Consider the following 25,078-nt stretch of genomic DNA (forward strand, 5'->3'; position numbering starts at 1 on the left):
ATATAGTTGTTCATTTTGTTTGGCTACTTGGCTGTAGGCATGAAGACAGAATAGAGTCAACCAGGTTTTGATTTTGTCAAGCAAGTAAGACAAAGCTAGAGAGGAGGTTGAGTGAATTGAATGCAAAGGAGTGATTATAGTGATTGAATGTTTAAACCAGATAAAGAAGAGAGGACTTCAAGAGCTGAGTGACAGGGCCCTCCCTGGTGGCTCAGTGGTAAAGAATCCACCTGCCAATGCAGAGGGCACGGGTTTGATCCCTGGTCCTGGAAGATCCCACAAGTCGTGGAACAGTTAAGCTGGTGCACCACAGCTATTGAGCCTGTGCTCTAGAGCTCAGGAACTACAACTACTGAAGCCCACACTCCCTAGAGCCCATGCTCTGCAAGGAGAGAAGCTACTTCAATGAGAAGCCCAGGCACTGCAACTGAAGAATACCCCCCACTCACTGAAACTAGAGAAAAGCCTTCACAGCAATGAAGAGCTAGCACAGCCAAAGACAATTTTTTTTTTTTTAAAGCGGAGTGACAAATTACTTAATCTTAGCTCTATTCCTGCTTATTTAATATGAAAATGTTAAGAGTGCTGTGTGAGGCTTATGTGGAATAATGTGTGAAATAATGTGTGCAATCACTTTCTCGAGGTTTCTCATCAGGATCACCTGGGGAATTTTTGACACTACTAATGTCCACAGCCCAACCCCCAAATAGAATTTCTGAGGCTAAGGCCGAGGATGACTCGGTCTAACTACTTTCCAGGTGATTCTACTGTATAGTCAGGGCAGCAAACTTCCATGTTACCTTAATGATCTCTATTCATGATACTAACAATTATTTAATAAATGTCTCCTGTGAGCCAGGCAACATACTACCGTATTCTCTCATTTACGTTCCACAACTTTTCAAAGAAGAGTTTGTGCCTAAAGTGACAACCAGTAAGTGACAGAGCCAGGGACGTCTGGCCAGTTGTCTATGATACAAAGCTTGTTACTCCAAGACTGGTTTAAGGAGCAACAGCATCACCTGAGACCTAGTTAACAAGAACTGCCTTGTCACTGACCTGTTAAATCAGAATCTGTATTTGAATAAGATCTTTAGGCGATTCCTATGTATATTAAAGTTCGAAAAGCCCTCAAACAGGCCACACTAGCTCTCTCCACCATAATTTCTATTCTGGGGTAAGATGGACCCAAACAATTCATATCAACGGGCCAAGGGCAACATTTAGTTTAAGAAATTCTTAAAGGTAATAAATGCCTAAAAAGGATTATTTCTAGAAATATTTTACTTATAACACTGAGAGTCACTTAGGATTCCTTTGAGGGATATCTTTTATTTGTTCAATTAAAGGCCAATAAGGTATGATCCCAATGAAGTGCTCCATGAAATGCTATTTTGTATAGTGCTTCATAGTTACTGAATGTCTGTTTCTTATTCCTTGAAATGAACGTGAGTTTGTTACTGGGATTCAGGCAAACTGTCTAAGATCACATAACAGGTAATTGCAGGACTAAGACTCAAACACGGTTCCTTTCTATTTCTGTTTCACAAGACGGAGCACTGTGGGGTACAGCAGTCATTTCAAAGAGAACAAAGCAGCGCTGCTTTACCAGTTCCTGGAGGTCTGGCCTTGTAGTTCTTATAGGAGAAGCCCCTATATCTCTATAACCAGGCAATCCTGGCTTCTGTCACAAACTTTATTCTTGAAACATTTACACAGGGTTTGGTGGGATTGGAGGTCAGAAGGAACATCAGTACCTTAATGCCGTAACTTTTTTCTGAATCAACCAAAATTTCTAACAACCAAATCATTGTGTACTGAACATGCATAATCCTAGCTCAAATAACATCTAAGCCTTTAGAATTCATTCAAGGATGTATTTATTTACAAGATACAAGTATTTATTTAATAAGAATTAAAGTGCTTAATTTTACAATGTTTCCAGCTCTCTGACCAAATATACATATTTACACAATATATACACTATCTGCAAGTATTTTACATTCATACAGCTAGAAAAGAAAACTTACTTTTTGTGTACACTTTTTCACATTTGAGTTAACTCTAAAATTTTGCTAACATACCTTTTCAAATTGATCATTCAACAATTCAAAAACCCAGATAGCACTTATTCAAAAATAACAGTCAATTGTCACTCACAAAATGAAATGCTAGTTTGTAAAACAAACAAAATCCCCCAAATTTTATATACAGATATGATTGCTGATGGAGACCTTCCCCAAGTGATACATTCCAACATCCATATAATATGTAATATATAATGCAATTCTGTTATCATAATGGTCCCATAGACTATTATGTCTTTTCCCAAACTTATATATTAATGTATATATATCTCACTCTATGTATTTGGTATTCACTTATTCAAATATGCTACAATATTTCTTGATTTAATTTCTCACTAGTCTACCTAATCTCACTAATTCAATCTATAATGAATTTTAGGAAGGGGTAAACATCATGTAACTCTCAGTGACTCACAATGAGTTAACTATCTTGTAGAAGCCATGTGCTATTTTATTTCAAAAGACAGAAAAGACACTGTTTCCTGCCAAATGTTCAGTCCAAAAAGTAGAAGACAGACCATGACTGACTTTAGAGGGATTTTTTTTTTTTAATGTCATTAAACAGTGCAGTAAATGGTCCAACAGTATTCTTTTTTAAGTCTAAAAGAAAAAGTAATAATATGATTGTTGCTGTTTAGTTGCTAAGTCGTGTCTGATTCTTTGCAACACCATAGGCTACAGTCCATCAGGCTCCTCTGTCCATGGGATTTCCCCGGCAAGAATACTAGAGTGGGTTGCCATTTCCTTCTCCAGGGGATCTTCCTGACCCAGGGATTGAATCCACATCTCCTGCTTAGCAGGTGGATTTTTAACCACTGAGCCACCTGGGAAGCCCAATGACAAGATACTAGTGGTATAAATTTAGAGGCCAAGGTGAAAGGCCCAGGTGCAATAGATCTATGAGTGTGCAATTACATAGATTTGCATCTTATAGTTTATACCCCCCTGCAGTTTAAATAATTTTCATTTATCTTAGATATATTGCTCTGATTTGGAGACCATGGGTCTCTTTCTGTCCACCTTTCTGTCCGTACTTGCTTGTTTCAATTCCTAATCATATTCTTCTCTGCCGTATCAGTAAAGAAAGCAAAGTTATCTTCTCATGACAACATGATTACAGGGCATACATAAGAATAGATTTTACTAAAAATCCATATATATAATTTATGTTAAAATATTTAAGTTAAAAAGAATATTTTCTATAAAAATTTTATTCCTATGGAAAAACAGAATTTGAAATCAACAGTGCTTTTACATATATACCTGTATGCATAAACTCACAGAAAGGGTTTCAAAAGTATATCTAGTAGTCTTTCTATATTATACTCCATTTTCTAAATCTGGAGACTCTATAGTAAATAATAGTATTAAAATAAAAAGCAATTTGGTTCTACTAAAATTGGATGAGGATGAAAAAGTAACATGATCCACCACAGATGTTCAATATAGCCCTAAGAATAAGAACACATTAGTCACAGATTTCATATTAATATATTCTTAAAGAATATAAAATTCAAGAATGAAGACATTAAGATATTTTTGCTTTTTGAGTTAACTTTAGCTTATATATACCATGTGCTTTTAATCTTAGAGGCTCTAACAGGAACATTATGTAATGTAGACAAAATTTTCTATTCTGCAATACAGCAAGAATACCTGCAAAAACAAAAAACAAAATAACAACAAAAACCTTTTGTTCCCTAGAAGTTTATTTGTTCCCATTGTTACCTTTTCCTCAGGATATACTCAGCTCAGAAAGATCAGTATTACAGTTATCACAGACAATGAGTTCAGAATAAGAACTTAAGGCTTTGGGTATAATCAAAAATGAGAATTTAGAGGGGGACAAATCCTGTTTCCACAAAGAAGACAATAAAAGTTTTGATAAGTTTTAAAAATTGGGATTTTTTTTTCTTTTTAATTTGCGTACATTAGCCAGTAAATATACCAATCTACATTAAGCTTCATGGAAAATGAAATGTAACCTGATAAAGTTGTGCAGATGTGCTTTAACTGTTTGTTTTTTTTTAACCATCCAGACCCTTTGCAAAAATAAAAAGGCTTTTGATGGTTACTTGAATCTCAAGAATAATGTTATCCCTTCTCCAAACCCTGCCACATGTACTTTCTTTTCCTTAAAATGAGCAATTCGAATTACAGTATCACTCCTAGAAGTTAATTCTCTATATCATTGTGACTAGGAATGTTCACATTAAAGTTTCAGTATAAAATCCTACCCTGTAAAATTTTATTGCTTGCATACATGATGGCATTATAGATGCCACTGTCACAAAAGTGGGTGGTGGCATTTTTCATTTTTGGGTCCCACTTAAAACCTGAAGATAAGTCTGCACTACATGTCATATTCAATATACCAAATGGTAGACTTTCAATAAAGCAAAACTTATATTTAAAAAACTGGAATGTTTTATAATAAATAGTAGTTTTTATCAAAGAAGTATTTTTTTTAAGACTGAAGGAAGGGCATGTTAAAGAAAAGATGACTTAGAGGAAAATAAAGAATAAGGCCCTTATGGAATGTTGTTTTAATAGTAAAACAATCAATTGCTTTTCTAGGCTCAATTTATTATGACAGCTCAGGTGTCTCAGAAAGCAGAAGACATTACTCTTATAATCAATTAGGTACATTTTGAGGTCTTTTGGTTGAGTGTTTCTAAATGGCTAAAAGTATTCCTTTGCCTTTCTTCAAGTAAAAGCATCAATGAAAACAAAGCTGCTTCATTGCTTCTCTTTGTGCCTGACAAAAGAACATGTGGAATGTGAAGACGGGATTGGATAAGCAGAAATTCTCTTCTGATGCTAACATTACTATTTTTGGGGGAAAAAAATTAAAGATAATGTTAAGAGTATGATAATAAATATTCTCTTTACATGAGTCTTCTTTCAATAATCTACATTAAATAACATTTGATTATTACTAAGCCAAAATTTGAATCTGTTCATGTTACTTCCATTCCAGGAGGACTTATTTGTAGGAAAAATGTAATCTTGTTCTTCAAAATAGTTTTTAAAAATAATTTGACTTGTAAATCTTCTAACTGGCCCTTACATTTCCATTTTTCTGTCCTCATTACAAGTCACCTTCTCCTGATAATCATTCTACATTTTTACTGCTTCTCTTTTCTTGAGATTAAGAAAATCAAAGAAAGCATCACCTACAGCCATATTATAACCTTCTCAATAATCACCCCTAAACACCACATACACAAATACACCCATGCCTGGCAACTAGAAAAGAGAAACAATGTAAATATTTTAAATTTGTCCTTAATTTAATAGGCCTAAGAAGCTACCTTTATATTTTTTTGGCTCCAAGTATTTGGCTTAATGTTGATGGTAATGGCTGGTATTCCTTTTTCAGAAGAAGGCAATCTAATCATGCCCACTATAATTAGTTTAGCTTCTCCTTAGGGATGTGGGGGAAAAAAAGAGATACTGATACTTCATATATTTCTTTAAAAAACAGGGCCTGAATAAAATGTGTGGCAATCTCCAATTCTGAGTGAATCTGATCTACCTTTAAAAGTGTTATCCCCAAAGGCTAGTAGGATCACTCTTGTGGATTTCTAGCAGACCGATGAATTTAAAAAATGACAATGTTTGGAACATGATAGAGTAAGTGTAAAACAAGAGAGAGATCTAAGTTTGAGAAAAGGATTAACTTAAATATCCAACAATGTGAGATTTTAATCACAACTACAATATAATAAAGAACGGCCTTTGTGACAGGAATCTATTAATATTAAAATTGTTTATTAAAATTCCCCAGAGGATAAAAGGGGGGGGGGGATGCTCAAATTTTCATCAATCATATTGTACCCCCCAAAACCTGCCATTAAAATACTATTTTTTCTATATTGTATTTTCCCCCACTGTTCTTTAGTGAGGTGGTTTAAAAAATTAAGCATAAACTGCCTTAATTACCTATCCTTTACCCTTAATCATAGATTATCACATGTGAATTTTTTTTTTCGTATCTGACAAAGGAATAAGCCCACACAGTTATCTTAAGTGTTAACTATATATAGTCCTCATTTAACCAAAACTAACAGTCTTAAGGGAAAGGAAAACATAACAATAAGTGTAGTTGCCGTATGTCCCAGTTCTATGTAAGGTCAGGAATCTTATACATGTTGATGTTAACTGCCACAACAATTAGAGAACGGTAAAAGGTAAAATAATCTGTATGACTTGATCATCCCAGTGACCAAAATGCACTTTATCTCAGAGTAATCAAGACTGAAGCATTAATCAAACCCTCATCTTATATTTAACTAGGTATTATTAGCACCTTCAAAGAGAGGCACTGTTTTAAATAGGCACAGAACAAAGAAAAATAGTACTTTAAAAATACTGTTGGAACTCACTAATATATCCCATGCCACATAAATTACAGCTTTTTATTATAAAAATATCAATACCCTTAGATGTTAATCAGTTAAATGTAAATCAGCAAAAACATCTCATAAGTTTAGAACACTGCTCAGTTCCAAGATAAAACATGCTGTATATTTAAAAATAAATTAGAGACAAATATGAACCTAACCTGAAAAGTGTGTATAGTGTGTATATATATATTTGTATTTAATACTGTATGTACATAATTGCTATATACTTAAGACATTTTATTCTTAGAAGTATTTCTACAAACACAAGTATTATCTTGAGTACCAACAATGTGTCTTTTTTCTTTTGCTTTAAAAGAATGTACATCATTTATGCAGCTTGTTTTATAAACTAACTTAAATAAGTTAATACAATAGCCTAAATTGTCCCTGTATTGTTGTTTTTCTTTTTTTATTTTTACTGTGGATCTATTTTGGCAACATGGAGGTATATCTTTCAAACTGTTATAAAGCCTACATGTGTAAGTGAAGACATTAAAGGATTTCTTAAATGAAAGAAGACTTCTCTAGCCTAAAGTGATAGAATTAATTTATACCACTTTTTTCCAAGACAAAAGTACATATTCAAGGAATAGCTCATTAGAAAAATGCTCCACTTTTCACATTATTTCAAACTTTATGGGTAGAATGGCTGTGCACATTAATTTCACTAAGAGTACATAAAAACAGTCCCCCAAAAGATGCATTTATGAGCCTGTAAAATTTTTCAACATAAAGTGCTAAGAGATGAACAAGGAGAGCTGAGAATATCGTGAGCTATAAATCTTGAGACACACCCTACACCGTGGTAGGTCTTGGAACTTGGCATTCTGATTTTCTCTTAGGTTCAAGATGATCGTCCAAAGTGTCTGGATGCTGGCTAGGACATTCTGGCGTCTCACCTGTGACAGCTAAAAGGATGATTTTCAGCCACTTCTGTTTCAGTTCCTCACTGTCTGCAGCAAAGCTGTGCACAGACTTAGACTGGGTCAGTTTGAAACTGTGTGGCAGGTCTGCACTCCTTGGCATGTCGTCCACAACATAGCCCAGGAGTGGAATGGTGGCCTGGGCTCTGACATCCTAAGGGAAAAACATGGTGAGATGTGATCCAGCTCCCACCAACGCTCCTTTCCCACCATCTCTTCACAGACTTGTATGTGAGCTCTCCATGGAGATGGGAGAGATCATTGCTTAGCACTGTGCCTCTTCATGAGGCCACTGGTAATGTCACCTGAGTGAATTAATGAATAAGCACTAATGCCTAAATCAGCCAGAATTCATTGACCCCACACCTTTCCCTGTGAGGGAGCCCATTCAGCTCTTTATTCAGTGTAAAAGAGAAGAAAAGAACAGTAATTTTATTGTACAAAATCAGCAAATGTTAATGATGATTTCATTACCAAACACAGTTCTATTTGGTGTTTAATTCATTCATTCATCAATTTACTTATGGACAGGAAAAACAATGAAATAGAATAAAAAAACAAATAGCCCAATTAAAAAATGGGCAGAAGACCTAAATAGACATTTCTTCGAAGACATATAAATAGCCAAAAGGTACATGAAAAGATGCTCACCATCGCTAATTAGAGAAATGCAAATCAAAACTACAGTGAGGTATCATCTTACACTGGTCAGAATGGCCACCATCAAAAGTCTATAAATAATAAATGCTGGAGAGGATGTAGAGAAAAGGGAGACCTCCTACACTATTGGTGGGAATGTAACTTGGTTCAGCCACTATGGAAAACACTGTTGAGGTTCCTTAAAAAACTAAAAACAAAGAAAATGATGTGTTGCAGTTCGTGCAGGTTGCAAAGAGTCAGACATGACTTAGAAACTGAACGAAAACAACAAAAAGCAACTATATAATTCTGCAATCCCACTCCTGAGCATACATCCAGAGAAAACCATAACTCAGTAAGACACATGCACCTCAATGTTCAGTGCAGCACTATTTACAATAGTCAAAACATGGAAGCAACCTAAATATCCATCCACAAATGAATGGATAAACAAGACGTATATTTATACACACACATACACAATGGAATATCGCTCAGCCATAAAAAGAATGAAACAATGCCATCTGCACCAACTTGGATGGACACAGAAATTATTATACTAAGTGAAGTAAACCAGAAAAGGAAAGGCAAATATTATATGATATCACTTATGTGTGGGCTCTAAAAGGAAAAAAAGACACAAATGAACTTATTTCCAAAACAGAAAGAGACACAGACACAGAAAAAAAAAATTGGCTTTTTGGTTACCAAAGGGGACAGAGGGGTGGAAGGAGGGATAAATTAGGAGGCTAGGATTAACACACACACACACACACACACACTAATATGTATAAAATAGATAACCAACAAGGACCTATTTATAACACAGGGAACTATACTGAATATTATGTAATAACCTATAAGGGAAAAGAATCTAAAAAATATGTATATGGGCTTCCCTGGTGGCTCAGACAGTAAAGAATCTGCCTGCAATGCAGGAGACCTGGGTTCAATCCGTGGGTTGGGAAGATCCCCTGGAGAAGGGTACAGCTACCAGTATTCTTGTCTGGAGAAGTCCAAGGACAGAGGAGCCAGGCAGGCTACATGGGGTTTCAAAGAGTTGGACACGACTGAGGGACTTTCACTTTCACACACACACAGAGATTTCTGAATAGCTGTGCTATACATCTGAAATTTATTCGATGCTGTAAAAAATACATGTACACATCTTGGCATTTTTAGTCTATTTTGAAAATAAAGTTTCACTAGCCCTTAAAGTAGATATAGGCTAAAATACAACAGGTACTTTAAAATTTTCATGTTTCTAAGTGAGTGCACAATTGATTTATGTGTTGTTGGTTTTTAAGCACAATACAATCCATTAATGCCTGCTGTATGCCTGTTGTTCCCAAATTCTTATTTTAGAGATATTCACACAAGGTCCCCCCAAATTATTACTGGATAATGGTAATCCAAGGTAGATTTAAAGTCACCTTCTTCTCACACTGCTTTCTTTTTCAGGTATCTATCCTTTCAGGGATTGAAAAAAAGGCTTATTGATATTTCCTATTATTAAAAAGGCTGCTTGCCTTTCCCTCTGATTCAACCTCTTCTTCCCATGCTCTTCACTAATTCAACCCATATTTTCTCAAACCCACTGAATAGGATTGACAGAAGGGGGCAAATGATCCATAGGGAGAAAACATTTTTGGCTATAGAAGGAAATCAGGCTTCCCTGGTGGCTTAGACAGTAAAGAATCTGCCTGCAGTGCAGGAGACCTGGGTTCGATCCCTGGGTCTGGAAGATCCCCTCTCCCTTGGAAAAGGAAATGGCTACCCATTCCAATGTTTTTTGCATGGAGAATCCCATGAACAGAAGAGCCTGGTGGGCTACAGTCCATGGGGTCACAAAGAGTTGGATATGACTGAGCAGCTAAGCAGATATAGAAGGAATCAGTCTAAATAAATCTGAATTACAATTACTTATATTTTTCAATTATAATGAAAAATAGTGAAACTGTATGAATTCTTTTATTTTATAGAGAAGTAATGGAAAAATTTTAAGTTCAATGTCCACCTGCCTCCCTCTGTCCCTTCAGAAAGATATAGTTTAGATACCTGGGGGGCACCATACATGTACAGCACAAGAGGGTCTTGTTTGGGGATCACACACCAAGCTTTCTGCCAAGGTTTTGACTTTTCCGTATACTGAAGAAAGCTGCATACCACACTGTTTCCAGATACTTCCGCTGATTCAATCTAGAAAATATAATGCAAAGAAATAGTGAGACAGAGAAATGAACACAAAATAAACCCAGATAGCGAGGTAATTCAACTGAAGGGAATATTGATACATTATAATATATTTACATAAAATGCCTCCTGGGATTGCCCCAAAGAAGGTTCATCTGCAATAGTTGTTTAAATATGCATCTAGATCTATGATGAATTAAGTCAATTTTAATTGTATTAGCAGACCTTGAATTACCAGACCACCTGACCTGCCTCTTGAGAAATCTGTATGCAGGTCAGGAAGCAACAGTTAGAACTGGACATGGAACAACAGACTGGTTCCAAATTGGGAAAGGAGTATGTCAAGGCTGCATATTGTCACCCTGCTTATTTAACTTATATGCAGAGTACATCATGAGAAACGTTGGACTGGAAGAAACACAAGCTGGAATCAAGATTGCCAGGAGAAATATCAATAACCTCAGATATGCAGATGACACCACCCTTGTGGCAGAAAATGAAGAGGAACTCAAAAGCCTCTTGATGAAAGTGAAAGTGGAGAGTGAAAAAGTTGGCTTAAAGCTCAACATTCAGAAAATGAAGATCATGCCATCTAGTCCCATCACTTCATGGGAAACAGATGGGCAAACAGTGGAAACAGTGTCAGACTTTATTTTGGGGGGCTCCAAAATCACTGCAGATGGTGACTGCAGCGATGAAATCAAAAGACGCCTACTCCTTGGAAGGAAAGTTATGACCAACCTAGATAGCATATTCAAAAGTAGAGACATTGCTTTGCCAACAAAGGTCCGTCTAGTCAAGGCTATGGTTTTTCCAGTGGTCATGTATGGATGTGAGAGTTGGACTGTGAAGAAGGCTGAGCGCCGAAGAATTGATGCCTTTGAACTGTGGTGGTGGAGAAGACTCTTGAGAGTCCCTTGGACTGCAAGGAGATCCAACCAGTCCATTCTGAAGGAGATCAGCCCTGGGATTTCTTTGGAAGGAACGATGCTAAGCTGAAACTCCAGTACTTTGGCCACCTCATGCGAAGAGTTGACTCTTTGGAAAAGACTCTGATGCTGGGAGGGATTGGGCGCAGGAGGAGAAGGGGACGACAGAGGATGAGATGGCTGGATGGCATCACTGACTTGATGGACGTGAGTCTGAGTGAACTCCAGGAGTTGGTGATGGACAGGGAGGCCTGGCGTGCTGCGATTCATGGGGTCGCAAAGAGTCAGACACGACTGAGCAACTGAACTGAACTGAAACATTTATTGACTACTTACTATGAAGGCACTTTTCTTAGCTTACTACTTGTATCAATTCATGTAACATTAACACCAACACCGAAAAGGTATTGCTTTCATTATCATGAGGTTTAGAGATGAACTACCTTTCCTAAGATTTAGGAAATGGTGTACTAGGATTTGAGTCTGGATCCAGAGCTTGAACTCTTAGCCACAATGCTCTATCAGCGTCACTATTTACGAATACAATAGCAAAAAGGCAAATGATTACCAGCAATCTCTGCCCTTTACCTGAGATAATTTCAAAGTTATTAAAATTACATTAACTCTTGGTAGAGCCATGTACAGTTTTCTGCTTTGGCTCCTAACACATAAATAACTGGTTAAAAAGGGAACAAAATCCTTTGACTAATGATGGTTTTATTACATATATTATGGAAAGCAATTAGTTTGCATCCATTTTCTGTTTTTTCTTTTCTATTTTTTGGCCATACTAAAAAAAATGGTCAATGGTTTGCATCTGTTCTCTGCCTTTTTCTTTTCTTTCTATTTGAGGCATGCAGGATCTTAGTTCCCTGACCAGGTATTGAACCTGTGTTCGCTGCAGTGGAAATGCAGTGTCTTAACTACTAGACTGCTAGGAAAATCCCTGCATCTATTTTGTATCTCTCAAATCCAGTGTCATCCACTGAGCAGTGCTGGTGTGCCAACTGTTTTGCTACCAGTTAGAGATAAGCACAAAAAGCAAGAATAAGCATTTAGAAACTTTTACATCAATCTGACTTGTGACGATACCTGAGTACATAATTGTGTATTTTACAAAAATATAGCTAAGCAGATGAACATTTAAAATCAATCTGAAAACAAGGAACACTAACTCTGGACTCAAATGAAATGTTACCTATTTTCCCTGACCCCAAGGCATTCCATACTTTGTATTACCATATTGCAAAAATTTTATACTAAATTATGACTTTTGTTTCTAGGATCTACTGAAGTACATCTTTCCACCATGCCCTGTCAGAGAAAGTCCACTCTGGTTTGCCATACAAGCAACACCTATATCCTAGAAGAACACAGAGTTATAGCTTGTGGGACCGTACTTTAACCTCAGTTCAGTTCAGTTCAGTTCAGTCGCTCAGTCATGTCCAACTCTTTGCGACCCCATGAATCGCAGCACGCCAGGCCTCCCTGTCCATCACCAACTCCCGGAGTTCACTCAAATTCACGTACATTGAGTCGGTGATGTCATCCAGCCATCTTATCCTCTGTCGTCCCCTTTTCCTCCTGCCCCCAATTCCTCCCAGCATCAGAGACTCTTCCAATGAGTCAACTCTTCGGATGAGGTGGCTAAAGTACTGGAGTTTCAGCTTTAGCATCATTCCTTCCAAAGAACACTCAGGGCTGATCTCCTGTAGAATGGACTGGTTGGATCTCCTTGCAGTCCAAGGGACTCTCAAGAGTCTTCTCCAACCCCACAGTTCAAAAGCATCAATTCTTCGGCGCTCAGCTTTCTTCACACTTTAACCTCAAGTGGACTTTAATGTTTATGATCCTTCTTCAGTTAACAGAAATGACTTTTGTATGTTTATACAGAACAGATGTTTAATAAATACTAAGTGATTCTTAGAATCAATGAATTGTAAATGTTCTATAACTTTAGATACATAAGAATTTTGATCACGAGCCTATTCTTCACAGATTTCCAGGCTATCTTGAACTTTCTGTCACCAAGAGCCTTATTATATAACTTATTACTTATGTTGTTAATATATTTGGGTATAAAATTCATTTCAGATATTAGTTGCATTATAGATCCTAAGTTTGGGAGGTCTGAATTTATGTAAAACATTAAATCAAACTCAGTTGTAAGACATTTCATATTTCAATATAGTTCTCAGATTTCTGTCACTGGCCATTAAACGATGCTTTTAATGCAATAAGCTGGAAGAGTTTTTCAGGCAATAAGATTTTAATCTAAATTTTTATATCATACAGTAGTTTTCAAAGCCAATATGATGAAACTGAGAAACACTTTCTTCTTAAAAATATACAGATATATTGTAATAAGTTGAGCATTAAGAGGTACAATTAATACTCTAATATTTGATTACACCTTCACAAAATCAATACACAATCAGCCCTCTATATCTGTGGATACAGACCCTAAGGATACGAAGGGCTGGCTGTACCACACCACTGAATGGATATAAGAGATTTGAGCATCCATGGATTTTAGTATCTGTGGAGGGGCCTGGAACCAATCCCCCAGAAACCAAGGAAGGACTAGATTTACTCTCAAATGCTTGTTGGCTAATCAAGCACTGCCCCTCTTCTTTCTATATAACTAAGCATGATCCCAAGAGTTAGCAACAGAACAAAAGTATAAATCTTGCTTGTCATGGTCCAAATTGTTATACTAAGAGAAATAACAAAATATATTACTTGTATTTTTCAGAGTTAAAAGGAAATTCCATTTATAGTATAAAAAATAAAAAATAAAAGAAAAAAATCTGAAAGATATCCAGTATTTAATATTTCATACCTCTAAAATTCCTTTCCTTTTCTTTTCTTCACTGTCTGTGAATCCACTTATTATTTGATAACAGTCTTTACAGACTTTGCTTAATTTACCACCATCATACTCAAGTTGAGCTTTATAATCAGAACACTTCCAACAAACCACCTTAAATTAAGAAAAAATAACATAGTGAATAACCATATTTATAAAATAAGATTTAAACAGTAATCAGTTATGGGTAATAATAAATGAGAAAAAGCTAAATGCAAAAGGCAAATTTTTTACTAGACTAGTAATATTCCCATGAACATTTGGAATATTTGTCATGGTATTAGAATGTTATTTGTGATGGGCTCTGCTTGCTCATCCTTCTCTTTCTGGCCTCTAAAGGTAGGAAATCTTCCAAGCCTTGGTACAGATTTTCATACTTCATGTTCATGCATGTATACTCAGTCAGGTCTGACTCTCTGCACCCTATGGACTACAGCCTGCCAGGCTCCTGTGGCCATGGGATTTTCCAGGCAAGAATACCGGAGTGGGTTGCCATTTCCTCCTCCAGAGGATCTTCCTGACCCAAGGATCAAACCTGCCTCTCCTGCGTCTCCTACGTTGGCAGGTGGATTCTTTACTACCGAAGTACCTGGGAAGCATACTTCTGGTTATTTAATCAATATCCTTCCCAAAGGAATTCATAGTCTTCCTTGCCCTCAGCTTTCTCCTTATTACACTTAGCCCTCCCAACAGTACTCTCTATTGTTCTAAATAACACAGCCTTCTAACCAGTCATGGCAAGTCAGAAACCTAGGAGTCATCCTGACCCCTCTCTTTACCTCACCCCATAGATTTCCCTCCCAGACACTTTTTAAATCTGTCATATCTTCCTTGCAATCACCTGAGTCCAAGCTATCAGTGTCCCTGGACCTCATGACTGGTCCTTGTAGCATACTTACTAGAGTCCAGGTGCTGCTCTAAGAGCCCCTTCAAGCTATTTTCCAAATGGAATGAGATACTCACTTCCTTTAAAATGCTAATCTGCTATGTTTCTCTTCTATTTAAATTCCTTTAAAATCTTCCCTTTGCTCTTGGATAACGAGCAAATTTTTAACCATGGCCTATAAAGTCTTGCATGATCTATCCCTTTTATTCTGTCTTCAGTGACACTGACTTCTTATAGTTTCTAAAGTGCTATGCTTCTTTCTCTCTCTCATCTATGCTTCAGTGAGTTAATTCTTGCTCATTCTTCAGATATTTTACTCAAATTTCACTTCCTCAAGGAAGACTCCTCCAACTTCCAGAATATAGACCATCTCACCACTGTGTTACTAAAGTTTCACATACTTTTTTCATGTACTGATCACAATTTCTAATCATATACTTGTGTGATTATTTGATTAATGTCTGTCAACCTCACTAGGCTCTAAGCTCTGTGAGGAATCATCCTTGTATATTTTGATCCCTATTTATATAATAAATATTTATGGAATGCCAATGACATTTATAGAATACCAAGGATATTTATAGAATGAATGACTACAATGCACATGCATGTTACTTCTTAGTGAATGGTATTTCTTTCAAATTATTATAAGGTAATTGTTAAAAAAAAAAAAAAAACAACCTTGTGGTTTAAAAAAATTATCTCCTTGCTTCTAGAAGCAATTTTCCATTTATAGTAGAAAAACTATATTTGAGAAATATAAATATTAGCAAAACTTTTGGGTTAGATTCACAGCATGTAAAATTCATGATAAAAATTATCCATTGTTTTCTTATGATTACAATGAAATTACTCTAGGATTTAAAATTAGACATGTCTGTATCTGCAAATTCATATCAATTAATATTTATTTTCAAATTATGCCATAGAATATTCACACATGTTTTTTTTTATTAAAAATAGTTTGTCAATATCTGATATCATTTCAAGTAAACTCAGTGATAAAGTAAAAAGTCTTACCCTCGTGGGGTGGTTGGGGGTAAATATTCACTAACAATTTGGTTTTGATTATAAATCTGTCTCATTGAGTCAAAACTTGGAAAAAAAGGAAGAATAAATCCGCAGAGTAATTGAGAATAAGCTATGAGTACTATCAATAAAAACTGTTGCACAAAAGCATACTAATAATACATGCAATCATGACTCTACCATGCCTACCCTTCTGTCTTTGTGTTGTTTTTTAGAAGAAAGTATTAATCTTCCACTTGGTTTACAAGGCCCTCCAAAACCTGCTACTACTTCTTTCCAGCTTCAGTTCATGCTTTGTTTCTTCTCACTCTTCCCATATGCAACAATTCAATTGCTGCAAACCTGTCAGCTGCCTTTTCTGATTTGCGTTGCTGAATTGTGTTAGAGAAACATCACTGTATTAAATGGGCTAGTGTGTCCTTTTAAATTTATAACCATAAACCTCTAAAAGGTAGCCAGCAGGCCATCACAGTATCTTTGGTAGGCTATTTTCCTTGCCCAAAGACAACTCTCTTTTTCAAATCTCCTGCCCCCTTCTTCCTTTCCCTTTTACTTTTGAATGATGACTCTTTCTCATATTTCAATTAAAATGTAGTAGTATCAGACCTAAATTCCCTCATTTCTCACCAGAAAACCAAAAACACACCCACAAACAATAAATAATAAATCAAAGTGCATTTAAAAAAAAACCAAAAAACAAAACCACATCTACATTAGCACTCACCTTTCCCTTCATCTTCTGTTATAATGGAGAGAAGTTGCCTTCTCCCTATCAAAAAGCCTGAACTTCTACTTAAGCTATAGGTTTCATCTCTTATTTTCTCAAAGCTCTTTACTCCTTTGGTTCTTATTTATCTATTTCTTAAATCACTCATTATGCTCCAGCTGCATGACCTTTTGATAGTCTCAAGACTAGATCAAGTTCTTTCCTACCAGAGGGCTTTTGATATACAACTCTTAACTGCCTTAATGTACTTCCTGCCTTTCTTTTTTATGGTTAGCTCATATTTTAGGCATCAGCTTAAATATCAACCCCTCAGATAGGTCTTCATTTTTCTAAGTAAAATTGCTTCCAAATCTTGTTTCATTACCATTATTCTCCATTTTAGCTTCTTGATTTCTTATTGCATTTATAGTCAATTGAAATTCTTGTCTGTTTACTTGATGGATCTATTTTTCCCATTAAAATGTGAGCTCTGTGAAACTGGCTATCATTTTGCTTACCAGTCTTCTCCCTGGACCCAACACAATCTTTTGCATAAAGTTATCACCAAAATAAGTTTATCAACTAAGTGATTTATTGCATGATTTCTTTTTATTTTCCAAGATAATGATTTTATAACACTTATATACCAATTAGCAACCTTAATAACCAAGAAATCTCACGTACATGTCCACATGCTCGACAATGATGCCTTCTTCTTGTCAGGGCATTAAAAGACTCCTTGCATTTCATACACATTGTAACTTCATTATCTCGGATCCATTTTGGAGCTCTTTTCCCTAGCTCAGCAGTCTAAAAAGGAAAGAGATTCAATTTTAATGGCAAAAACTGTCATTTCCATCCATCCATTCATTTATTTTAACAACATTGTTCGTACCATGTCCTGAAACTCAGAATGCAAAAGAAAACAAAGGTTCAAAGAAGTTTAAGCAGCATGAAAAGGCACTCTATTGTATTCATCTAAGAAATGAGATTCTGTCCAAACAGCCAGTTTTGGTGTCGTAAAGGGAAAAAAAATGGATAACAAAATGACTAGATAGATATTCTGCAACTGCAGAAAGAAAAGAACTTAAAGAATTTAATTCAACTTACAGAAACCTCTGAGTGAATCTCATTATCCTTAGCAATTGCATTTCTGAAAGTTTCATGCCTCTGATGGAAAGCATCAATAGTCTCTTGAAGTGCCTAAAATATATACAAAATTCAAACACATATTAAAGTATCACACGCAAATTAATTAACCAAATAAATACTTTATTAAACAAATACCTAAGATATAAATCACTTTAAAAATTAAAGGTGATGACTAACTTATTCTGATGACTACAATATGTGCATAATACAACAATATATGCACATCTGGGCACGCATACAGTTGTTGTTGTTTAGTTGCTAAATCGTGTCTGATTCTTCCTATGACCCGATGGACTATAGCCTGCCAGGCTCCTCTGTCTATGGGATTCTCAGGCAAGAATACTGGAGCAGACATACAGAGGTTACCACAAAACAAAAATGAAAACAGAAATCAGGTTTACCTTGATCCATTCTTCTTTGTCTTGCTCAGAACTAAAACATATAACAACAAAAAATTAAAGTGAAAAAAAGAGAACATTAATGAGTTATATCTGGTGCATAAAACTATGTTTTTATGTTATTCCAATTTTATGAAAAATTTGGGGATGTCCAAGGAGTTATAATAAAACTAAAACAGAATCTCAGGCAACTGAACATATGAATTTATAAACACAGTTTTAGACTATCCATTTATTTTGGTACATACAATTTTTGGCAGAGAGAGTTAAGTTGGGCTTCTATTGGTTTAACAACCATCAGCTAGTTGTATATATTAGGTATCTATAGATCTAGCATTATACTAGATATATACAGGCTTAGTCTTCCAATTCACTTTTATGAAAACACATGAGGGTTTGAAAGGCTACTAGTCACAACCCATCTTAGGAAAGATTCTAATTATCCTTGAGAACATAAATTGTCTTTGTAAGGCCTGGGGAGCTATTTAACATTTCCTTTAATAGGCAATTTAATTTTATTTTGCTAGGAGGCTTCAGGCAACACCACGCCTAATTCATTACAGATAAAACACAACAAAGATTTAAATACCTATGGGAAGGAGATTTTACAGATTAATGAACCTCAGTATTTAATAATTTTCTGGTGGGAAAATAATTTCCCACTTAGTAGACTTTATCTCCAAATTGAGGGATTGTAAAGAATGGGCTCTATTTGTTTGTGTGTATTTTGTAGGCTAGGGCTAAGTTTGAGGCCCAGTCTCAGACTGAATGTCACAGGCCTCAGTCCCACAGGTATCACATATGTGAGTCTGCAGGAGGCTTGCTCCTGTAACACCATCCATCTTTCTCACAAATTTATTACTGAGTATCATGATATGCCAGGAATGCTGCTGGAATCTGTGCCTGCCAAATGCTGAAGAGTCTGCTTATTTTTCACATAGGCATCCTTGAACCAAGAACCTTGGTGGGGGCAGGGGCTTCAATCTTACCCCTCAAAAAAGATTTCTCTGAATGCTATGCCCACTCCCACAAAATCAACTCTGTTCCTCTGGAAGCATAGTCATCTGCTAGCTGCTTTTAGCCTTTTAAACGAAAAGTAACTTGACAAGTCTTCAATGTTTTTTGTTTTACTTTCTCAATCATGACAGATTTTTTTTTACTCCTTTGTTGATTCATTACTCTATTTTTATAACCATTTGGCAATAGAAAACCATTGATTAAAACTATATAAAATAATTTTGATTCAAAAGCTTATATTCTTTTGAATGTGGAAGGGGAAGCAGAGTATAAGAGGTCAGTCTTGAGGCTGACTTATTTAATAAGAAAAGCAGTACATTTTTCCCTGTATTTGCTTCAGAAGTGAATTCTCTTTAAATACCATCAAATATATACCCAAATTGAGGTTCCATTTAATCCCTCTGACTTTCTGAGAATTTCAGTGTGCCTCTGTACCCTTGAGAGAGTCATTATGGACCAGAAGATAAATAATCACATTTCATTCAGATCTTCAAGTCACCAAATAATGATAAATACAACTAATGCAATGAGATTAGGCTGCTGCTGCTAAGTCGCTTCAGTCGTGTCCGACTCTGAGCGACCCCATAGACGGCAGCCCACCAGGCTCCACCGTCCCTGGGATTCTCCAGGCAAGAACACTGGAGTGGGTTGCCATTTCCTTCTCCAATGCAGGAAAGTGAAAAGTGAAAGCAAAGTTGCTCAGTCATGTCCGACTCTTCGCAACCCCATGGACTGCAGCCTACCAGTCCTCCGTCCATGGGATTTTCCAGGCAAGTGGGTTGACATTGCCTTCTCCGAATGAGATTAGGGGAATAAGAAATTTAAAGAAAAATGAATGTGTTTTCAATACTAATTGTAATGTATCCTATAATACATGTTGCAACTCTGCAAAATGATAAACTGCCTGTACTTAAGAAAAAAATTTCATGGATCAGCCCCATCCTGAAGGGAAAAATAGCCCAACCTGGTAATGGAGGGGCTGGAGTTCCTCCCTACTCAGAAAAGTCAAGAAACCTTGACAATCTCCTGTCTGCTGTTCAGACACATCTCTTAGGTTTGCAGATTTGGAACTATGCTCACATTCAGAGCCAGCAACACCTTCATTCATCAGTAATGAAGACTTTCATGATGATCTGAAACATTGATGAGTCTTCCTTGTCACCAGGGCCACTTCGTAAGTCAACCACTGAATAAGGACTTCGGTCAGGAGCTTCCACCCACAGCAACATACATTGTTCTCTTAGGTTTGACAGCTGGGGTCCAAATCTCACCATGATAAAGTAGGAAAACTGTAACATTTAAGGCCAAGTCCTTCACCACTTTTACTCATGCTTGAAATTCCACCTCCTAATCCTCAGAGAACCTTCCTGGAAGCTCCCTAAGCAAAGCAGGTTCATTAAATATTTTCTGTGGAAAATCAAAGAACTGGTGAGGTATTTCTTTAAACTTTCCTAGTCTGCCACATGTTCCATATCTGTATTCACCATTCCCTTGCTCCCTGGGCACAAATTCATACTAAAATAATTTATTCTCTTTTGAAAATATGAAGTTTAAGCTCGTACAGAGTTGTGTATGCTAAGTCGCCTCAGCTGTATCTGACTCTTTGCGACCCTATGGACTGTAGCCTGGCAGGCACCTTACTAATAAGTACAAATATCCTGGAGGAGTTCACGTGAGCAGCCAGAACCACACAGAAAGGAACACAAGGGCTCTCTGATTCTCCACAGGCTCTAAGGTATCAGAACTATTAGAGCTGGGATTAGTAGTTAACCTTTTGATCTGTACAGAACTTTTGGCCAATCTCAATTTTCACCATGCTTGGTCTTTATAGGATAAAAGGATGATAGCTTCTTAAAGCAGATATTTTAAAATCTGACAGCATTCTGTTTTCTAGAGGTTCACACATGAGGTGGCTGTGATCTACTACAGGTGGTTATCAGGTGTTTTTTTTTTTTCTTTCTAAACATGGTTATGCTAGAGGGATGGATGCTAGACCTCTAGCTCTTTTCTCCTACTCAATAAAGCATATGAGAAGAGCCACCCCTTCCAGAATTCCTGGTTGCAAGAGGCTACTAGCACCCTAAATGGCCCCCTTTATGTATCCTCAATTGTGGCAGGAGAATTATCTTTTTTTTTTTTTTTTAGGAGAATTATCTTTTCCAAAATGCCTCCTCCAGTCATCTCTAGACCAAAGTGCCATTAAGTCCTAAGGATGCAGAGTCTCTGAAGGACAGATTGCTAAACTTCGACGTTTATCATGAAATAATAAACATCAATAAACATTTGTGAACCAAAAGGAAAGATGGAGGGGAAAATGGTTAGGACAGAAATTTTTCCTCCAAGACTTGAAACTTTGGCTTGAATGCAACAACTTCATTCTTTGCACCTTGTAAATTTCAACAGCCACATTAATTTATTGCATGTTTACTGTCTGAAAAATCACTATCCTAGGTACCAGGAATCAAAAAGGAAGACAATTTCTGACTTTCAAGAGCTTACATCTTTCCATTTATGTTCAACCAAGCTTGGGAAAAGGCCTCAGAATTATTGTTTAACCTGATGCTTTTGGAAAGTTGTGAGAGAGGAATGGTTCTCTTACCTGGCTTGCAGTTCCAGTGTTCTCTCTTTCCCAGATATCTGGAAAGTGTGTGGATATTCCTCATTGTGAGTCTCTATAATTTTCATTCCATCGATGCCTACCCTGGTTCGAACAGTAAACTTAGAGCCCACCAAGCTGAATTTTGGCACACAGTATAACAACATGTTGTTGAACTGCAAGAAAGAGGAATACACGTTAAAAAAACAGGAAAACAAGGCAGAGGAAAGTGACCAACATTGAAAGTAGCCAAAGACAAAAATTCCAGGGAATATCATGCTTTCTTTTTGAAAAAATTATTTCTATACTATAGAGCTTTTAAGTCTATATCAGAATGATTATATTATAAAATATGTAGCATGTATTTTCTTTTGTTGGTTCATAAATATTTTACTAATATTTAAGTGAATAAATCATTTTATACTAGTAAGAAAATCAGTTAAAGAAATTAGGTTCAGTAACAATTTATTAAGGATCTCCTATAAACCAGAAACTGAAGTTCTCAACCATATAAGTTGAAGCCCTTAGATAATAAAATTTCTAATTGTTGTATCTCAGGCAACAAGTCTATATAATATCTGTTAAAGGAAAAGCGCAATATTTAGCAATTATTTTTACCAATGTGCTTAATGTTAAGTTTATCATACAGAGTGAAGTAAGTCAGAAAGAGAAAGATAAATATCATTATTCTAACGCATATATACGGAATCTAGAAAAATGATACTGAAGAATTTATTTACAGGGCAGCAATGGAGAAACAGACATAGAGAATAGACTTATGGACATGGGGAGAGGGGAGAGGGTAAGATGTACAGAAAGAGTAACATGGAAACTTACATTGCCATATGTAAAACAGACTGCCAACACGAATTTGCTATATGGCTCAGAAAACTCAAACGGGGCTCTAAATCAAACTAGATGGGTGGGGTGGGGAGGGAGATGGGAAGGAGGTTCAAAAAGGAGGGGATATATGTATACCTATGGCTGATTCATGTTGAAGTTTGGCAGAAAACAACGAAAGTCTGTAAAGCAATTATCCCTCAATTAAAAAATAAATAAAAATTTTAAAAAGTAGGTACATTATTCATTTAAATTTATTAGAGCATGGGTTACAACAGTAAATAATCTGGAAAAAACAAAGTCACTGTTTTATATTGTCACCCATCTCCAATAAGAATTCATCATGTATGAATTAACAGAAAAGTCATCTATTTTAGTAAAAGTTTTTATTTAAAATGAAGAATTTATTTTGAAACTGAATTAAATTACTGCCTCATTTCTAGTCAACAATGAACAGCCCCTGCTAATCACTACCAAGTAATGATTTGGGGAGGGCATTTAATTAACTTTTAAATATATTCAATTATGCAAAAGGATGAAAGTCTAAGTATCTAGATTAACTTGCAGGCAGATTACTAAAGAAGGTCCATAATTTTCTTCCTACTTCATATTTATTGTTTCTAACACTGTTTCTAAGATTAAATATATTTGTATAAGACAAAAGCTACTGAGAACTTAACCTCTTATGTAACCTCTCATTCATCAGGATCATTATCTGTAAAAGTCACAAGTTGCTGAGAAGATTAAATGAGGAATAATGTCCTGTTCTGCCAGGTCTTCTGTTTAGCTCCAAACATCAAAGAAATGTTAATGGATATTTAAAACATTTCAACATGTTTATGTGACAATGTCCAGTGTACTCATTCTGAAAGCAAATTTTTTAACCAGTTGTTCCTCATACATTATTTTTAACTTCCTATGACCAGTGTCATAAATTTCATTTCCACACTGGATAATGCAGAAATAAAAGGTAACCAAACACATTTTTATCAGACATACCTAACTACAACACTTCAAATTCACATTTCTAGAAGGGAATAGAATCCATCTTTATCATTAATTGCCCACTATATTCTAAGTATGGCAATCACAGCCTCCTTGTAGTACACAGAATCTGGAGATCTGAAACTACTCTTAAAGATTATTATCATCATTGTAGCTTGATTAAGGCAACATCTCGCTTGCTAACTGTTCATGTTACTATTTCTTTTTCTCTTCTATCAAGGTCTTCTCAGGAGGGGGTTTTGCTACATCTGAACAGTGTGGCAGGGCTACAAAGCAGCCACCAAAATGGAGAGAACTCACACTTTCAAGACAGCAACAGCAATCAAATTTTTCTGCAAACTGAGTGACAAATGTAATGTTAAGGAATGAAATTTCTGAGTTATCAGATACACATACTCAAATGTGATGGATAAAGTTCGACAAAGTCTTATCATCTTATAGAAACACAAGCCCATGAATATGGAAGTTCTAAGCATTTGCTTTTGGTAGTTATGCTCACAAAAGATGACAGACTGTCTTATAATGATGTGCTTCTCTTTCCCTTTCATGCTTTCAGGATTACATTTCCCCTATTCTTCCTAAGTGGGACTTCACATTCTAAATTGTCAATATTATATATTAACGTTATATAAACTCAGGTTACAATATACCTAATAAATACCCTTCTTCTTCTACTCAGAGGTGCAGGTGATAATGCTTACAAAGAAGTCCATGTCATATACATAGAGGAATTAAATAGATAGTCCTGTTTCCTCTGTGAATCTTGCTCCTATGGCAAAAGCCAACATCACCTTCTCTGAGTTTTTGCTAGGACTAAAAGAGGAAGTTATAACAACTGTAGGACCAAGTAGACTGACTTTCCCTTTCAGTAAAAGAGATTCTTTTTATTCCATGCCCATAGCTCGGAAGTAGTTACTGATAAAGCATTCTCTGGCTGGCAAGCTCTAGAAGAGCTAGACTGTGCCAAAACCTAGAAGAAATCTCAACTTTATTAAAAGAGTAGGGGGGTTTCACCTACTTGATCTCCAGTGTTCCTTGATTCTTTCAATTCCCTTAAAGTATATTATCTGACTGAAACAATTCAATTTTATGTCCCACTCATGACAGTTCATTAAAGTTTGCTTTAGAAGGTAAAAATATAATATTGGAGAAAATTTCCAGTGCCTGGTCTATATTAAAGTTTTAAATTAGTCAAGAGAAAAAAAATATATATGTACATATATACATATGTGTGTGTGTGTGTGTGTGTGTGTGTATAATAACTTGGTTAAAAGCTACAAGGAAATAAGGACTAGAACTCCAAAGAGCCAAGAATAAAATCTCTTATTCTATGGGAGAATTTAATGGTTTTTCTAAACTTTCAGATGTCAGATGTGATTATTTACTTACTCAACAGAGTG

At 36.0% G+C, this 25,078-nt stretch overlaps 1 protein-coding gene across 8 annotated transcripts in view; it reads right to left on the reverse strand.

Moving 5' to 3' along the window:
* Positions 1-1,863: 1,863 nt before the first annotated feature.
* The window catches only part of FGD4 (FYVE, RhoGEF and PH domain containing 4), a 229,996-nt gene continuing 206,781 nt past the window's right edge, over positions 1,864-25,078 (reverse strand). For all 8 annotated transcript variants that reach the window (XM_070789818.1, XM_019961364.2, XM_070789821.1 and 5 more), the window contains 7 exons: positions 21,837-22,009; positions 18,224-18,254; positions 17,781-17,873; positions 17,355-17,480; positions 14,023-14,163; positions 10,117-10,257; positions 1,864-7,573 (listed from right to left, as the gene is read on the reverse strand). In XM_070789818.1, the coding sequence (XP_070645919.1) occupies positions 7,292-7,573; positions 10,117-10,257; positions 14,023-14,163; positions 17,355-17,480; positions 17,781-17,873; positions 18,224-18,254; positions 21,837-22,009 (987 nt within the window). In that variant the 3' untranslated portion in view covers positions 1,864-7,291. The remainder of the gene's footprint in view (positions 7,574-10,116; positions 10,258-14,022; positions 14,164-17,354; positions 17,481-17,780; positions 17,874-18,223; positions 18,255-21,836; positions 22,010-25,078) is intronic.

This window comes from Bos indicus, chromosome 5 (genome assembly GCF_029378745.1).
Source record: "Bos indicus isolate NIAB-ARS_2022 breed Sahiwal x Tharparkar chromosome 5, NIAB-ARS_B.indTharparkar_mat_pri_1.0, whole genome shotgun sequence".
Lineage (NCBI taxonomy): Eukaryota > Metazoa > Chordata > Mammalia > Artiodactyla > Bovidae > Bos > Bos indicus.